Below are 19,779 nucleotides of genomic sequence, written 5' to 3' on the forward strand. Positions count from 1 at the left end.
AGTCAAACGAAACCGCACATAAATTGCACAAAGCGAATGCGTAGATCAGTCGACAGTAATATGAAAGGCAGATAAGAAGACCTACATAATGACATAAATCCTTCTAAATGGGTCATTAAGGTGACTAGATGTCTTTATATCAATAAAGGGAACGTGTAATGTCTGAACTAACTTAATTAGGATTATGCAGCGGATTTAATTCCACGTGCATGCATCATGCAATAGCTTTTTCCTCCATGAAATAAAGAAAAATTAAAATGTCGTTGGAAAATTGGATGAAAGACAAAATTAAGAGAGCTACCAAAGTGGATATATCTGACCACGTAGAGCTTACTTTACATAAAAGTGATGGGTGGCCTATTCAGGTATGTATTTTTGTTTTACCAGCCTTTGGTCGAGACAGGATCAATATATTAAAAGCTATGACTGGATAGCTCAAGTTGTAAATCGGACGGCAATTGAAAGTAAATTTGAACAATATCCCGAACATAGATAGTTTTAACCCCAATAATTAACTACCCACCCCCACCTCAGCCCTTCTGCACCCCCACTGACCCATAACCCCTTAGTCCCTTTAATGATTTCGCATATATTTCTAGCAAACCGCAATATTATAGTGTTTAAAATTTAAAAAATGACAAGGCGATGCCCTTTAGAAATGACTTCCACGTAAATCCGCAACTACCCTGACAGAATGGATTTAGATGTCATTGATATTCTCAGTTACAACCAAGTTAATGACAAAATAAGTAGAGACTTACAACACAAACTGACAAACAAATAAATAAGCAAGTGAAAGCGAAAGTCTAAAGAACAAGTCACGACAATATAGCCTACTAGGCCACTGACCTCATTCTCCCCCTTCTTCTCTGAGTCGAACAGTTCCATAAGATAAGTGTAGACTGCTTCAATTTCTTCCGTCTCAGCATCTCTACAGACACCTAGTGTGGCATAATGATCAATAAAATCGGAGGTTACAGAGCAAAAACAACCACAAATAACCAACAGTGCTGACAAACTCATGTTAGCGACGAAACGAAAGTGCAAACGGTGTTATAGTAAAATTCTACAATCTGTGGCATGAAATATCTGGCCCTCAAACACTGACACGCATAAACTCTCTCTCTCTCTCTCTCTCTCTCTCTCATTTAAGTAGGCTTTACTATATTTATATTTATACTTATAATATAGACTTATTTACTGATATATATTTATTTGCTGCGAGAAACGCATGAGGAAGCTGGTTACTATGATCACTTGATACGCTCAAAAACCGAAATACACACATTTTCACCATGATACTCATGAAGACAAATCTATTATGATTTGAATGTCTTTGAATAATGATAAAAAGCAAACTAAAATAAAATTATACTGAAGTGATTTTTATACTTATCATTTATATTTTATGTGTATAGCAGATTTCATGCAATGAAGTTACTCGGTCGTAATTGATTGACAGCTAGCGATTCGTGATACGTACACAGAATGAATGTGTGAAGTATGAAGGCACCAAAAAGTATTTGCCGACATTATAGTAGGTTATTATAACTTTTAACTATATAGATTCTGACAAATTAAAATTAAAATTAGTAGCAGACCCTTTCTATGTGACCCTCTTCTTGCACATTTGGACCTTTTACAACTCTGTGTGTGTGTGTGTGTGTGTGTGTGTGCGATCCTAATAAATACTGCTAAGACTGACAAAGCCTCACAAAACCATGCAAAGTCAAATTAAAAAAGTGTATTTATAATGTTAATTATATTGATGAATAAATTAACCAAACTGAAAGACTAGTTTTCAACATAATTATGCCAAAATAATTACCAAACAATGATAAAGTATTGATAAAATCTTGAAGCAATCATATTTGAAATGTTTGTTATTATTTTATAAGTTGTTCTTTTGACTGATAATGGACAGAAAATGCAATTTTCTAATACATGTTATAACGAGTTATCAATTTTTATCTCTACTTTTGTCTATCTTCGATACAACATAACAAAGGTACACAAAGCCAGAAAAGTCATATTAGAAAAGTGTATTTATGTTACAATATCAGAGTGATGAATAAATCAAACAAACCGAAAGACTAGGGTTATACACGTACCCAATTAATACACAGCGAATTGCGAGATTAATTAATTTGGATAATAACAGAGTCAGACAAAATCATATTTTAAATGTTTTGTACTTTATGAGTTACTTGGATAAACATTAGAAGTAAAATGCCGTATCTTTAAGTACGTCTTATTGAGTTATCAAACATATGTTGGCAAACTCAACAAGTGTGTCGATGTTTGACAAAGCATAACAAAGGCACACAAATCCTGACAAAATCGTAACTAAAATGTTGTTTTTAATATATATATATATATATATATATATATATATATATATATATATATATATATATATATATATATATATATACACACACATATGTATTCCATAAATTATCGCCAGAAATGGCTATTTTTCACACAGGCTGACATTGTCATAAAACGGCAGATAAAATCATGCGCAGTCATCACAGAAAGTATTGCTATCATTCCTAACTTGAAAAGTAAGCCTCCAAAATTTAACACTTGTATATCTTTGAATAATAAACCAATTAAAAGCATGTAACATGCCAAATGATGCCTATTTATACTAGGGGACATGTAAATATTGGTATATCAATATATAAAAAAGTTACTCCGTGTTAGCTTCATTGGATATATTTACATCTCTCTAAATTATATTTCTTATTTATATTTAACAAACATTTTATTTAAGTTTAAATTCCAAAATGCCTAGTGTTTCTGCTCGAAAAAGAAAAAACGAACCGGCCTTGTGCTGTATATGGACTTAATTGCACTTTAGTTCCTTTATTTGTGATAAGTACATATTTGTAACTGCCCAGCCGAGGTAAGGCAAGGTTGTGTTTTATCACATATGTGGTTTTGATTATTTATAAACGATTTAAAGACACACGTTTCTGACTAGAAAACGGTGTATCAGCAGAATTTATGTATAGTATGTACGCTGTACCACGAAAAGTATAAATTAATAAATGATATACCAGGAAATGTATAAATTTTTCATTAAAAGGAAGAGAGGCTTGCAAAACGAGTGGTATTTTCATAGGTCCAGAGACATTGTGGTATTTCTCAAGCGAAAATCCTCTATTTTTCGTCTTTTCATGGATTTTTGCCCTTTTCTTGATATTCTTGGTCAAGAGAGAAAGAGAGAGAGCAACCTTTGGATATTTTAAAAATGAATTAATAATAATCGATTTTTAAAACCATATAATAGGTTTAAGATACAACAACAACATCAACAAAGCCTTAACTACATGCCCCGTAACCAAGATATTCACCTTACTGTGTCGACCGGTATTGCAACTCTGTATCATTGATTATATGAACACCTTAGATAGGTCCCAAGGGAAGTGTATACATACCGTTATGACGAATGATATATTGTCGGTTACTTGGAGCAATTTTAATGTTTTTTATGCAGCCCAATTTATTTTTCTCTCTCGGGACCTTGAATCGTATTTTTTGATGAAATATTTTCTTTTCTTTTTCTCAAGATAATTATTCTTTTCTCCAAATGATATCAAGAAAATACTATTTTGTTTTTGTATGCCCCTTAACAAAAGTGTTCGCGGTTACCAGCTCCAATTAGTATCGCGTTGTTTCTTTGGCTATGGCCAGTGTCGCGCCCAATAAGTTTCGTCTCCAAGACGTATCGGTCCTTCTAAACACAGCAAAGACGCGCAAAGACATACATAACCACTCTGAATTACGTTAAATATTAAAGCATGCATTTTCTCAAACATCGTCTTCTTATCATTATTTGTACAATATTGTAACATTCTAAAAATATTTATCACGGTTATTATAAGTTGATACAAATATCTTCCCAAATGGAGGTTGAATTTTCTTATTTATTAATTCTACTCTTTCTCCTTTTGTTTGACAGTGAAACATCCTCTTGTCAATTAATAACAAATATTTAACTATGTTAAGTGTTTAGGGAAAAAAACTGACAGGATCACGACGGGCAAATACATCGCAATTACTTACAATATTCGGAATATATATAGTGTTGATACAAAATTTATATCAATAAATATAACAGGATTAGAAAATGCTTGCTTTGTCTATGATGATTATTTTTTTAAATATCGTTTTAAATTAGTACAATGATAGAAACCTTTTTAAACTTACAATACTGGAAATTATTTACTGTTGATATAAAATTTACGGCATATGGTAGTGAAGTGCTACTGTATTCCATTAACACGCGTCAACGCCTGTTACAATCACAAGTAGGTGAATAGGACCGTGCTACCCTTAGTTATACACATTTATATTATGCTATTTTTACCTGTGTGAAAAATATTCATTATGTCGGTAGTTTATCATGTACATACATTTTAAAATAATAAACATTCCAGTTAAGACATTGTCAGGCTCTGTATGCCTTTTCTGAGATGCAGTGAATTTGGAATTTGTCTCCCAATTACCAGTCATTCATTATAGTGTGCGTTGTAAATCCAACATTTTTCTTTGTAATTTATGCAGTAAAAACACTATACAAAAATAGTACAGTTTTATTATCACTTTGTATGACTTTGTCAGGCTGTGTATGCATTTTTTTATGAAACATCGAAAGGTTTGTTGAGTTGTTAACCTGTTTCGATAATCAGTCAAATGACCAGTTTATAAAATAACAAACATTTCAAATGTTTTTTTTCCCAGACGTTATCAGTACTTTATCATTATTTATAATTATGTTGAAAACTAGTCCATCAAATTGGTTAATTTGTTCGTCAATATAATTTACAATATACATTTTTGTAACATGACTGCGCACGACTCAGTCGGGCTTTGTGAGGCTTTGTGTGGCTTTTTAGGCGTTGTATAATTAGGACATATTGACATATTGCATTTTCTTTCGATAATCGTTCAAATGAACAATTTACAAAATAATAAACATTTTACACACGGTTTTCTTATTATTCGAATTTGAGCTTTGCCGCCAAATGTTATTGGTTATTTAATTCGGCATAACTATGTTGAAAACTAGTCTTTCAGTTTGGCTAATTTATTCGTCAATATAATTTACAATATAAATACACTTGTCTAATATGACTTTTATGACTCTATCAGGCTTTGTGAGGATTTGTTAGGCTTTGTATGACCTAGTCTGGCTTTGCGTGATTAGGATATATTGAAAAATTGCATTTTCTTTCGATAATTAGTTAAATGAAAAATATATAAAGTAATAAACATTTTACGTATGAATTTGTCAGACTTTGTTATTACTTTGTCATTATTCGATTTCGAATTTGTACCCTGTCGCCCAATTTTTGGTCATTTAATTCTGCATAAATATGTTGAAAATTAGTCTTTCGGCTTTGTTAATTTATTCATCCCTATAATTAACAATATAGATACACATTTGACTTGCAGGGCTTTGTGTGGCTTTGTCGGGCTTTTGTGACTTTGTTGGGCTTAGTCGGGCTAAGCAGTATTTAGCAGGACCCTGTGTGCGCATGCACAGGAGTCTGACGTTTTACCCACAGGGGCTCGTATCGTTGCTTAAAACTGACCTGTCATAAATGTACTACATAATAACTACAAGGTAGGACACTTCTCTCCTTGCTCACGCGACCCATTTGAGAACAAACTCGCTTAATATGCAAGAACAAAGCGCTGAATGGAACACTGTCCTCTCATTGGTTAAAAGAATATGACGTCCTGTATTTATTTATAACTTATTTTCAGTTAGCCAATGAGAATGTAGTATTCCATTCTGAGCGTTGTTTTTGCATATTAAGCGGGCCATGTCGAGCGGTACTTTGGGAAAATGATTTGGCATTCCTTAAAGGTAAGATATTAAGTCAAACTTTTGATAGGGATACAGTCGAATACCTGAGCTAAATATCAGTAATAAATGGATTAAGCTACGCAAAGCGTAGCTTGAAATATCAGCGTTTATTCTTAAATAGGTCGCGCGAGCAAGGAGACAAGTGCCCTCCCGTGTAGTTATTATATAGTATAGGTATGACAGGTCAATTGTAAGCAACGATACGAGCCCGTGTCGTTTTATCAATAAAATATGATGCAATCTCTGACAACACGAAATCACCTTATCGGTACTATAAATTAACATTTATAGTACCGATATGCACAGGAGTCTGACGTTTTATTACTAAAGTACGATGAAATCTCTGACAACATGAAATCACCTTATCGGTGCAATAAATGTTAACATTTTAAAAGAATCATGCTCAAATCACCTTTGTCCGACAGAAAATAGTATGATTTTGGGAATGCACCAGCAGCTGTATCCCACACACCACGGTCGTCTGACAAAGAACGATTTTCATCATCTGACCTCTTTTCGATGTTGTTTCTAATACATACCTCTCTAATTCTTTAGAGAGGACTCTAACTGAATTAGAGACCTCTACAACTTACTTTGAGAGCTCTTTATACCAATTAGACCTTTCTGTTTCGATTAGAGCCCTAAATTAATGATTAGTGACGTCTACTATTGAATCGGAGACCACTCTAATTCAATTGGAGACCTCTATAAATTAATAAGAGAGCTATTTAATTCAACTGCAGAGCTCACTAATAGAATTAGAGACCTCTCTAATTTGGCATTAATAAATCCATAAATTAATTGTAGACGTCTGTAAATGAAGTATGGATCTCTTGAATTCTTCGAATTCAATTACAGACCTCTCTTAACAATTAGAAGAAGTCTTTAAATCATTTTTCCAGGCTTCCAAACCTAACATTCTTAAAACCAAATAAGAACTTCTCTCTTTGTTAGTTTTGATTAGATTACACGTGTGCATAGTACACTTACGCTGCCTCTGCGAACCAAAATGACTGAAGTAACAAATCATGAGATCAATGCTGCAGAAACATGTTATCTTCAACCTTAAATTGAAGGCAATAAGCCAGGTAAATATGTTCAGTCCTATAAGAAGTAGGACATCACTGAATGCAGAATAAATGATGAACATACTGTAAAAAAAAAACCAGCTCTAAATTGATAAATCAGGTCCCAGACTCCAATAAAATTCTCATTTTGTCTCCTCAGATTAAGATGTTATATTATCTTCTTTACAATACATAGACAATGTCAGTATTTTGTCTGATGTAGAAACAGTGGATTGGATACAAAAACACTTTAATTTTGAAATATAACACATGGAGAAAAAAATTATTCTTGGAAAATAGTTTCAGAATTCCTCAAATTTGAGGAAATCCTTAAAATTTCCTAATAGATAAGGAAATATTCTTTGAATGAAATTTCAAGGTTTTATTACTTTCTTTGAATCATAAACTTAGCAGGTAAAGTTTATGTAAACTGTAAACAACTTTTATCTGCTTTGGAATATGCCGGTGTTGTCTGAAATGGATGTTCGTTAGAAGTGGTAAGAGTAAGGCAACATGCTTCAAAAATAAACAGACGATTTCTTTATTTTGAAACTGGGTGGGAAAGTCCGAAATCTAGACAAAGGAAGCAACAATTATTAACAGTACAAAATTAAAAAGAGGCCAACACCGGACTATGCTAATGAATTACTTCAATGTCCAATGTTCTAATAATTTCAAGTTCGAATTCTGATGGAAAATCCAAGATGGATGATGATGACGTATGCTGTAGTCTGTACTGTGTTGTCTTTTACAGTTCCTTGCAGAAATATAAATAATGACACTCCAGTGTTAGAAATCCAAATTAAATTTGTAAGCAATGTCTTTCCAAAATTTCTGTGTGAGCACTCCTCAAAATATTTCCAGAGAAAAAAGAATTAATCCTTATGAAATCCAACTGATCTGAAGAAAATTATAACTCAAAATATGGCTATAACAAAATAACTTTACATCAGTGTACAAAGCCCAAAACTGAGAAATCTCTCTCTATGCATCTGTATTAAAACTAACAAATGTGCAGTAATGGAAAAACCGGAATTGCAAAACCAAAATGGGGGGGGGGTCACATGATCGTGTTTATGTCACATACACCAAAAATGACCCTGACAAAAACCAATCATTTTAAAATAGAATAGAATTTGTTTACGAAGGTTGCTACAAATTCTGAAACAAGGTATGGCTTTAGATCAACACCTGGTGTTTACAAAAAGGATGATTCAGGTCAACTGATTTTCTGGAAAAATATCTCCAGTGAATAATATTATAACATTATAACAGCATATAATAGAATAAAAAATTTAAAACTGACAAACAATTAAATTAAAATGAATATGAATTAAATCAGATATATGTAACAATTGTGCTGGGGAAAGTGCGATGCGTCTGAAAAATATAGAATTTTAAAAACAATTATGCAAATATATAAATGACACAGGATGATTTAAATTAATTAAACATATAATGATTACTGTAATTCTCTCTCTCTCTCAATTTTTGCTACACTGGGGTCATGTTAAAATATTTGAATAATGTAGGGAGAGGGCTAAATAACATTGTGACAATAAGTTATATTTCTACTTATCCCTGCTTCCTGTTGAATCTTCCATGAAAAAAATCATTTTTACCTGACAAGCAATAGAAAAAATATTTAAAAATCTTAACTTGAGCAAGAAATGTCAAGATGTTTTGCAAAATTGGGGCAACTTCAGTTCAGCCTCAAGACTTTGGGTCAGATGGTGAATACAGCTTCTACAATAAATGGATGTCTCTTACTACACTAATGTTTTGGACAAAACAAGGTTTTCCTGGTGTGATGTTATTCCTAATTCTCTGACAGATATACTGCCAGGTCAAAGGTCAGAAGCCACCTGAGCAAGAAAAGTTGACATCATTTAACAAAATATATTTCAAATGGTCACTGCATGAATTAAGTTCAATTTCAACTTCATTGTATCTATGTGCACTATTGAACACATTGCTTTTAATTACAAACTTCATTTGTAACAGTAATGATTTGACAAATGGTCAGAACTTGGCAATAATTCAATTAGCCAAGAAAGATTTAGGTGGTAGAAAATATCTGATAAGAATGGAATATCAGGTTATACATTCAGAAATGTTTGAAAAGGCTTCACAACAGAGGATCCAAAGAATATGAGAAATATGCTGTAAGATCAAAACTTGCCAGTGGAAGGGATGATAATGTAATTTCTTGCCTTGTTCATCACATTGTTTGACAATATTATCAGCAGTTTCCTGTAGTTTTAACGAGTCTGTCAGTGTTTGTGTTCCTGAAATCACTATCATTAGAGCATGAAAGAGTTTATGTTTAAGGTGATGTACTATAAGAAAGCAAACAATGAAGTCTTCGCTGGATCCTACATCACGTATTTCATGGTTTAAATTGAGAAATAACTGGACAGTTGGAAACCAATAGTCAATGATAATTTTTTGTGATGAAAGTTGTTTCGAGCAAAGATTAAAAGTTTATGTTTGGAGAAAACCCAGTGAAAAGATTGTCAGACAGAGTGCTAGGTCCGTACAGTGCATACATGTACTTGCAATTCAAAAATATTTCGGAGCTATAGGATTGAATTAGAGAGGTCTCTAATTCTATTACAGACCTCTCTACTTCTGTTAAAGACCTCTCTACTTCTGTTACAGACCTCTCTAATTTTGTTACCGAGGTCTGCAATTCGTTATAAAGGCCTACAAATCAGACAAAATATTGAGGTCTCTAATTCAATTAGAAAGATCTCTAACTGAATTAGATAGGTCTATAATTGATATACAGGGTCTCTAATTAAATTGTACAGGTCCCTAATTGAATTAAAGAAGACCTTTCCAAAGAAATAGAGAGGTCTGTATTGAATTGAATATATGTATATAAAAACAATGCTGCCCATAATTTCACATCACTAAAAGTGAAGAGCTTTTCAGCCACGTTAAATGCATTCAGTGCTAGACTCTGATTTTAACAATTACTCAACCTTTCCTGCATTACGAAAATTATCTTGATCTAATTTGCTTTCTGCTGGATGTAGGTATATGGCATTTTCATCTTGTACCCCGTTTTCTGTGTCCAGTTATTTACTTCAAAACACATAAGCGTATCATCCATACATTGAAAATATGTAAATACACTGTCTGGCATCTCACAATCATAATCTCACTCTTATATTTTAAGTTTTGGCTGATTCGCCAATATTATTTATTTTATCCTGTCCTATTAAAGAAGTAAACGCAACATAAAAGAAATTGTTAAAATGTAAACAATTCGTATCAAAATTACTTCAACCAATGGGTGTTTTGTTCTTTTCTTATAATAAATAATTACAAATCATAATAGCATAGTGTAAACTGATATATATGCCGAAAACATGTACTTTTTTGTATTTTTGTATAAGGAAACTAAACTTTCTGAATATGTTCTTTATTACATATACGAAAAACTTTTTAAACTGCAGTTCTTTATAACATACATAAAATAAACTTTTTTAAACATTCATTCCTGTTTTGCATATGTGAAATAAACTTTATGAACTTGTAACTTTTTTGTATTTTGTATCATGAAAACTAAACTTTCTGAATATATTCTTTATTACACATGTGAAAAAACTTTTTGAACTGCAGTTCTTTATAACATACATAAAATAAACTTTTTTAAACATTCATTCCTTTTTTGCATATGTGAAATAAACTTTATGAACTTGTGGTTCTTTATGACCAATAAGAAATAAACTTTTTGAACATTAAGTTCTTTATTACATATGTGAAATAAACTTTTTGAGAACAATGAAAAAGCCAAATGTTTCTCATATATCTGAATTTTTTTGGCACTATTTCACATATTAAGAAGAAAGTAAGATTGAAAACAGTTTAACTTGGGTGTCATGATTAAAACATTGGGATTCACATTTTGGTAGTTTCCTTAGCAGTTACAAGTTACATGTATGAAACCAAATTTTATTAGCATCACACTTTTCAGTAACAACCAGAAAGTAGAATTAAAACTAATATCCAGTTGACATTACCAATAAATGGATCAAATTCCCTCGAGGTAAACTTAGTATCCCTCACACAATTTTATTTCTAGACTGGATACTACCTTCTTACACATGTCATGAAAATCATTGTATTCCTGACTATTTTATTTGAAGGTTTATTTCCAAGACCACTCTTGTGGCCTAGTGATTAGAGCATCTGCCTCAGATGTGGGAGGTCACGGGTTTGAACCCCAGCAAGTCATACCAAAGACGTATAAAAATGGTACTAGCAGCTGCATCACTTGGCACTCAGTATTAAGAGATTAATGCTAGGAATGATTGGCCTGGTGTCAGGATAATGTGACCTGGTGGGAAATTATGCTACATGTCCATGGCATGATGCCTCAGTCCTAAAAATCACTATAAACTGCCCACTGCAGATATCGTAGCAATATGACTGAAAAAATGTTAAAGCTACCTTAAAAATCCAAATCACAAACACACACACACACACATTCTATCCATCATCAGTTCTATTCATTCATCTGTTGCACAGGTTAAAAGTTTTGCATTTAAATCAATTTCATGTGCACTTTTGGCTACAGTGTCACCAACTTGTGTGAACATCACTTTGTTAGTGCATCCCCCTTCTACCAAAAGTTTGCAAATGTGACTGCATTTCATATTTAGTGATTTTAGTTAAATTTACAGTTAAGTTTGTTAGTGTCAGATTGTCAATATGTGTATAACATGCATATCAAAAGATGGTCACTGTGACCTTTATTTCATGTATGTGGCATGATGCCCCAGTGCTAGACATTACTATAAATTGTCACACTGCAGACATCATAGCGGTATGACTGAAAACTTGTTAAAGCTATGTTAAAAATCCAAATTACACTCACACACAGGTTTATTTCCTTGTGAGCTAAGGGTGTGTGCAAAAGATAACGATACATGTTTTAAAAATATCATAAATACACAACTTACAGAGTGGAATTATGAGAAATCAACATTGCCTGTAGCGCGAAAGGCAATACTTTTGTTAGTCCATTTGTGCAAGACACTTTATTTAACTTGTTATTTTGGGTAACTTGTCAATGATTAAGTTCACCAAACGGTCTTGGTATGTGATTCATTCTCTTGTTTAAATGTTGCATATGGTTTATTCATCAAGAGCCTTCACAGATTCGACCACAGATATTATCAACAAAGTATGTTTCTGCGTACCATTTGTTTTGACTTTTCACAGTATTTTGCCAGTTACATACAAGATGGACATAACTGATTTGTGCATACCTTCTGAAGGGTGAACCAAATACAAATTCTTGTTGAGTGTATTGACATCCACTTAACGAGACAAATTTTTTATTTGAATATAGTTCAAGAACTTTACCATGATGCACAGCCAGAGAAAATCTGGGAAATTTTAGCAAATGTTGGTTACGTAACAAATGTTGACCATGTTTGTCTTTTTAATAAGGATCTTATACTTTTTATCACATCTTTTATTTTATATATAGCAAATTTTAGCTTTATCTTCTATTTTGCATTACTTCATGTTTACAATTTTGGCAAGGGTATATCTTCCAAAAGTTTTATTTTGCTAATTAATTATACTTGTATTTATTTTTCTAGAGATTTGAATCAGTATCAAATATTCATTTATTATGCTGAGGTTTTAATTTTTTAATTGTTATTTTCAAGATAATTCATTCCAAGGTACACTTTTTATCTGATAGTTAAAAATAATATGTTTTAGCCAAAATGAATAAATTTTCTCAAGTTTCTTTTGTTTTATCCATTTTTTATCTTCAAAGAATTCTTTCAAGGAAATATGTTCCAGATCATACTATGTATAATACAGTCTTTATTTAGAGCTGTGTAACATGTTTTAGGGCACATGTGTCAAACTCAAGGCCCGCGGGCCACATCAGGCCCAGCGTACAATTATATCCGGCCTGAGAGAGAATTTTAGGCAAAAATATTTTTTAATGGCCCTGCAATATAAAGTGCAAATCAAATTCCCTAATTAGCAGCCTTGCCAAACATCCAGCTCTGACAAATTGGCATAAGAGCGAAAATGGGTATGCCAATGATTTTTTTATTATTAAAACTTTTTTCTGTTTTAATTTATATTAATGTTTAAAAAAGGTTTAATTTTCCGCTTATTGAATGTTTATCCTGTTTGGCCCGCAACCTTACGTGTGATTTGAGTTTTGACCCGCTGAGCGATTGAGTTTGACACCCCTGTTTTAGGGGATCATCCACTTTAGATGAAAGAATAGTAAGCCAACTAGGACCTATAAACACATGACTGCTTAGAAAACATCTCCAAAAAAGTATCTTTATTTTTACTTTTTCATTTTCAACATACTGGTATTGGTTATTGTAAATGATTTTCATTTCTGGTCAGTGGATCTGATGAAGTATGGGGATTTAGAAATGACTTCTGATAGGAAAAATACTATTGGACCACAACAGTGGCCTTGTGGTTATAGCATCCAAACCGTATGTGGGAGGTCACGGGTTCAAACACCATCCGAGTCATACCAAAGACTTTAAAAAATGCTACTAACAGCTGCCTCACTAGGCAATCAACATAAAAAGGTTCGTGTTAGCATGGTGTCAGAAAATGTGGCTGGGTGGGACATCATGCTAAATGTCTGCAGCATGATGCCCCAGTGATAGACATCACTATAAACTGCATCACTGCAGACATCAGAGCAAAATGCCTGTAAATTTTTTAAAGCTATGTTAAAAATCCAAATCACACAGTGACAGGAAACATGCTACTACTGCAATACAGTTATTGTCAGTAGTATGGTAAATTATGTAACCGGGTTCTCTGCATGATTTTGAAACTTGCAGTCCAAGCATGCAGGCCCAATAATATTACTTTTTTAATTGCAATAATTTAGAACATTATGAGTCGATTGTTGTGTCACTGATATAACTCTCATCACATTGCTAATGTTCATCCATTGTGAAATATGTGTGTGTGTGTCTGTGTGTGATTTAGATTTTTAACATAGCTTTAACAATTTCTTAGTCATATCGCTATGATGTCTGCAGTGTGGCAGTTTATAGTGATGTCTAGCACTGGGGCATCATGCCTAACACATGTAGCATGATGTCCCACCCAATCACATTATCCTGAAACCAGGCCGACCAGTCCTAACACTAACCTCCATTGTGAAATATTTAGCATTATTATAAATGAATGAAAAATGAAGGAAGTTGATAGCAATGATAGTTGTGATTACGACTATAACAATTCTTGATGCCTTTACCATGCCATTTTTTCATTTTCTGTGCAGCTACAATGAATCAAGGAAAAGATTACACTTCTTTTCTATATAATTTATTTGATCTGCTTAATTCCATTTCAAATACTTTCGTTTTCCATGACACTGGAAGGTGAAACAAATGGACAGATTCCATTCACATTTTTTACATCTTGTCTTTGTGCAACAAAGCAGAATACTTTCATTTTTTTCATAAACTTTAGAAAAGTTCTCCACTACAGGTTTAGAATAAAAATCCTTAAGTGCTTGACCTTCTTCCATCACCCTCATATACATATATACATATATACATTGATACATCCCTCCATCCATCCATACAGATATATATATATATATCCATCCACCCATCCATCCATCCATACACACACACATACATACATACATGGCCTAACTGACATACCTTAAGATGGGAATAAATGCATATTTTTAAAATAGTAAACATTATAAATAAGCAAAAGCATGTCCATCCATCCATCCATCCATACATTATATCCATCCATACACACATACACAGATACATAGATAGATAGATACATACATACATACATGGCCTAACTGACATACCTTACGACCGACATAAATGCATATTTTTAAAATATTAATCATTTGACTTTAAAATAGTAAACATTATAAATATGCAATAGCATGTTTCAAAACATCAAGGTGATCTCTTGTCAACAAGATATATATTTATATAGCTAATTAATAAAATTCATAAATAAACATGACCAACAAGATATATTTAGCTAATTAATAAAATTCATAAATAAACATTACAAAGATACAACAAATAGTTAAAACAAGATAAATACTGATCTCCTGTTGCAAAGGTATAACACCATCTTCTTGGATTTGCTCTTCCTGTTCTATTTCACCAACATGATCTGCACCTGCTAGAAATTGCTGGAACCTGTTGATGAAGAACATTAAAACAAATGCTATAAGTCTGCATCTCATGAACATGTTCCAACATATCTTAGTTTTTAGGAACCGACTCCTCATTCCAACACTAACCCTTCATTCCAACACTAACCCCTGCCTATCCTGACCATGAACATTGAAAAGTTTACATACTGTATATACTTGCTTACAAGCAGAGTCCAACTGCAAACTGCACACACACAGATCTACCATTGCATAATTCAAATAAACTGGCAGATCTGGGTTCATGCAGTTTGTTAGGAGTAATCAGTAGAACAAATAAAATAAACCCTGACACACAGGCACATTAAGCTAAAGCAGATCTGGATCTTTATTTTTTGCAGTTTGACTCGACTGATAAGTGAGTATAAATGTACATCTACAACAGAAATAACTACATGTATTTCCAAGTTTTGATATGGAACATGGAAGGAGGAGTTGTGTATAAGTGTGCATGCACTAATCAAAATAATTGATCAATAACAGATGTGCTTTATATTCGAGTTCTTTTCTGAAATTTTTCACCAAGTCCTGTGCCTTCCAATTACAAAAGTTGAACAAATAATGCCTAATGACAGTGTAACAATCAGACTCAGCTTGGATAGCCAAATAATTCAATACATTGGAACTACAAGGTAGTTGAAGGTACCGACACATCACAGATGTAATATCCACAAAAGAAACAATAAACTGTTCAAAATATGTCTGTCAACACTGACCTTTAGCCTCTTAACTACATCCATATATCTTAAATTAACAATAAACTATCAATAACTTCAGGATATGTGATTTATCTATTCTTTATTATTTGTTTGCACCAACTTTGTTCAACATATTTTAAGAGGCAATAGAAAAATGCATGTTTTCTTTGACGTTTTGTGTTGAATAAGGAAATGACATTCAGATAAAGCTCTGCTATAGCATACCTGTATTTAAAATGAAACAGTAATCACTCAAATTATATAATAGTTTCCTAAACAGGGTTTGATAGCTTGAAAAAGAAAACATGTGATGTCTTAAAAGTCCTTGAAAGTTTTATCAGAACTGGGAAGGCTTTTCTTCTTTATTTTCATCATCTGGATTTGTATGTTTATATGCATGTATGAATCTTTCTACTGACATATGCACACTGAATTATAAGAATAGGGATCAGCTTTGGAAGTAACATCGAAATGTTCTCCTTGTGAAAACTTGGTAATGTTTTAAGATTTACCCATCATCAACTGCATAAGTAGGCTTCTATACTTTGAAAGAGAAAAAAAACTCAATAAAAATAAAATTCACATTCCAATAGCTCAGTTTGTACCTAATACCACTTTGCTTTAACTCTAAACACATTAATCATGTCATTTTAAAAGATTTGTAAAAGATTAAGATAAGAGTTCCTTTCCAAACATGCTTAAATAAAATTAAAACATGCTCAAATATATTTTCCTAAAGTCTACTGGCTTCAATATGATATTTGTGCTGAAGCTACAGCTGCGAGAAAACAGATCTGAGTGCACTTGGATTTGTTTCAAGGAAATGAAAATGTAGCTAGCATTTGAAGCAGGTGACAATCTATAACAAATGAAGCTATTCATGCCTTGTATTATGTCTAAGATGGTGTGGTATTGCACCATTTCTATCATGTCTGCAGTATACTCTGAGGGCCTGCAGTGCTCTGTCTGTCATTTCCTTTCCCACTAGATCATAGTTATCCATGGTCTGAAATCTGCTGCGCCATTTCAACTGCCACCTTATAAGAGAAAATAAGGATAAAAATGCAAGATGGCATGAGCATTTTTAAAGCTTCTGAGCAAAGCCAATAAAGAGCTTTTGGAAATGAGAGTATCCACTTTGAAGTCTCTTGTGGGGTTTTTTCTCCTTGACTTGCAGTACTTAAAATTCATCTCAATTTTTAAAATTCATATATCTATATATTGACCTAGCATAAACATATTATAGTAGAACCAGTCTTGAAAGACAAACCTCATCTGCCAAAATATTATGGTCTCTCAAGACAGGTGGTCTCTCATAACAGGTTGCAATGCTATACAATCAATAAATTTGTGCATTGAGAATGGGGTCTCTGAAGACAGGTGGTCTCACATAGCAGTGGTCTTTCAAGACAGGTTTTTCTGTATAGACTATTACCAAAAGGAAAATTTCTCATTCCTCTCTATTTTACAGAATTTGTCGCAAACATTGAAGAAAAAGATCTCTCTACTATTGTAGCTTTAATTCAATTCAACTTTAAGCTTTATTTTCATATACCTTGTATTTAGTTGTATCCTATCTTATTCATATGCTTCCTTTGAGGTTTGGTGCTATTTCCCTTTCATAAGAGTATTGATCTTAGGCACCATTTCCCTTTCATGAAATTATTCATCTTTGGCATTATTTCCCTTTTAAAAATTATTCATCTTTGGCATTATTTCCCTTTCATAAGATTATTCATCTTTGGCACTATCTCCCTTTCATAAGATTACTGAGCACTGGCATTATTTCCCTTTCATAAAAGAACTGCTCTTTGGCACTATTTCCCCCATCATAAAATTTTTGATCTTTGGCATTATTTCCCTTATATAAGATTATTAAACTTTGGCACTATTTCACTTTCATAAGATTACTCATCTTTGGCACTATTTCCCTTTCATAAGATTACTGAGCACTGGCATTATTTCCCTTTCATAAAAGAACTGCTCTTTAGCACTATTTCCCCATCATAAAATTTTTGATCTTTGGCATTATTTCCCTTACATAAGATTATTAAACTTTGGCACTATTTCACTTTCATAAGATTATTAAACTGTGGCATTATTTACATTTTCTAGGATTACTGAATTTTAGCACAATTTACTTTTCATGAGATTATTGAATGCTGGCACTATTTCCCATGCAAAATATTTACAAGTTTCTGGCAACATTAATGAACTTTTGCACTATTTCCCTTTCTTAAGATTCCTGAGCACTGCCACTATTTCCCTCTCATAGGATTTCTAAACTTTGGCACTCTTTCCCCTTCAGAAGATTACTAACCTATTGGCACTATTTTTGTTGCATAACATTAATGACCTTTGACACCATTTCCCTTCTATAAGATTATTTTAATATTTGGCACCATTTCCCTTTGATAAGATTAATAAATTTGGCACTAATTCCCCTTAATAACATTATTGAGCTTTGGCACTAAATCCTTTTCATAGATTACTGATTTCCATCAGTACTTTTTCTTGGTTTTTGGAAGATATGTCAAGCTAGTGTCAACATGTGTAAGAACTGATATGATGATAAACAAGTATAAGATTTGGAATTTGGCAATTCACTAGCAAATAACATTGTTTACCAATCTTGCTGGAACTTCAGGCTTCTTTTATGCTTATTTAGGATTTATTTATTTATTTATTTATCAATACTATGTTCAATGAGGCAACATATTTGGCAATAAACCAGTCTTCCAATGAAGACCTCAATTTATTCACAGTTAAGCCAATCTTAAGCATTCACCTCTGTAAAGTAAAACAATTGACCTCTTAAGACACATACCATATATATAGGTACTCTCTTATAAGCTGACTCAAACTGCAAACAACATAGGCCCTGATCTACTGTTGCATAATGTGCCAGCAGATCAGGATCTATCTTGTTTGTTCCACTAATTACTCCTAACAAAATGCAGTATATTATGTAATGGCAGATTTGTGTCTATGCATTTTTCAGTTGGACTTGAATTTTAACTCATTCAGCCCCAATCCTGCCTGTAGGCATGATGAGGCTGTACCCTACTTCCGAGCTCTGCAGCATCAAGGTCATTTAAGATACACCAAAGTGGGTGGTATTACAAACAAGCAGACAGATATAGCTCTACAATGATACCAAATAATCTGGATTTTCTAGTTGCACTACAAAATACAGAGGGAAAAACCTAATCTTCTGGACCCATTTTTTCCCCACCCAATATCTGCCCATGGTCTGAATCAAAAGTAGGATAAGGTGTACATTTGGAATAAAGAGTGGTCTTGATACGAAAATGATGGGTCCATTAAGCAACTCCAACTTTTACGCTTCTGCTCATGCACGAGCAAAATAACCGATGGAAAATGATGTTTCTAATACAACTAGGCATAGGCTAATGGAAAATCTGTTGAAGTGGATGTATTAGGGTGTATTCAGAAATAGCCCCCAAAATGTGTTTCCTACTTGCATTTCAGGCGAAAACAACACAAAACTCCAGGGCTGAATGAGTTAAGTGAGTATATACAGTAATTGCTTAATGGATTTTCATTTGTTCATTATACCGACTTTCTGGACATTGATAAACTAGATGAGTAAGACAGGTAACTGATTAATATAGGTGATCTTGAGGACAGTTAACACTTGTGTGTTTTCGCCTGTTTTTAAAGGTGATCATCATTCATATTATAACCTGTGATTGACTGTATATCATTTGTATTATTACTTGTGATTGGCTGTACATCATTTGTAATGTTACTTATGATAGGCTGTACATCATTTGTATTATTACCTGTGATTGCCTGTATATCATTTGTATTATTACTTGCAATTGCCTGTACATCATTTGTATTATTACTTGTGACTGGCTGTACATCATTTATATTATTATTTGTGATAGG

The 19,779-nt window shown here is 32.9% G+C and overlaps 2 protein-coding genes across 3 annotated transcripts in view; both read right to left on the reverse strand.

The window, feature by feature from the left end:
• LOC149773821 (uncharacterized) overlaps nt 1–1,376 on the reverse strand; it is a 30,374-nt gene extending 28,998 nt beyond the window's left edge. The window contains exon 1 of the mRNA XM_089945969.1: nt 850–1,376. Within this exon, the coding sequence (XP_089802095.1) occupies nt 850–1,023 (174 nt within the window). The 5' untranslated portion in view covers nt 1,024–1,376. The remainder of the gene's footprint in view (nt 1–849) is intronic.
• Nucleotides 1,377–14,282: 12,906 nt separating this feature from the next.
• The window catches only part of LOC149773822 (uncharacterized), a 29,820-nt gene continuing 24,323 nt past the window's right edge, over nt 14,283–19,779 (reverse strand). The window contains exons 7-8 of one of the 2 annotated variants that reach the window (XM_089945990.1): nt 16,749–16,901; nt 14,283–15,152 (exon numbers count right to left, since the gene is read on the reverse strand). In XM_089945990.1, the coding sequence (XP_089802116.1) occupies nt 14,993–15,152; nt 16,749–16,901 (313 nt within the window). In that variant the 3' untranslated portion in view covers nt 14,283–14,992. The remainder of the gene's footprint in view (nt 15,153–16,748; nt 16,902–19,779) is intronic. The other variant, XM_089945991.1, reaches the window with a different exon arrangement.

This window comes from Sinohyriopsis cumingii, unplaced genomic scaffold (genome assembly GCF_028554795.1).
Source record: "Sinohyriopsis cumingii isolate HCF-2022 unplaced genomic scaffold, ASM2855479v2 utg000552l, whole genome shotgun sequence".
Classification (NCBI taxonomy): Eukaryota; Metazoa; Mollusca; class Bivalvia; order Unionida; family Unionidae; genus Sinohyriopsis; species Sinohyriopsis cumingii.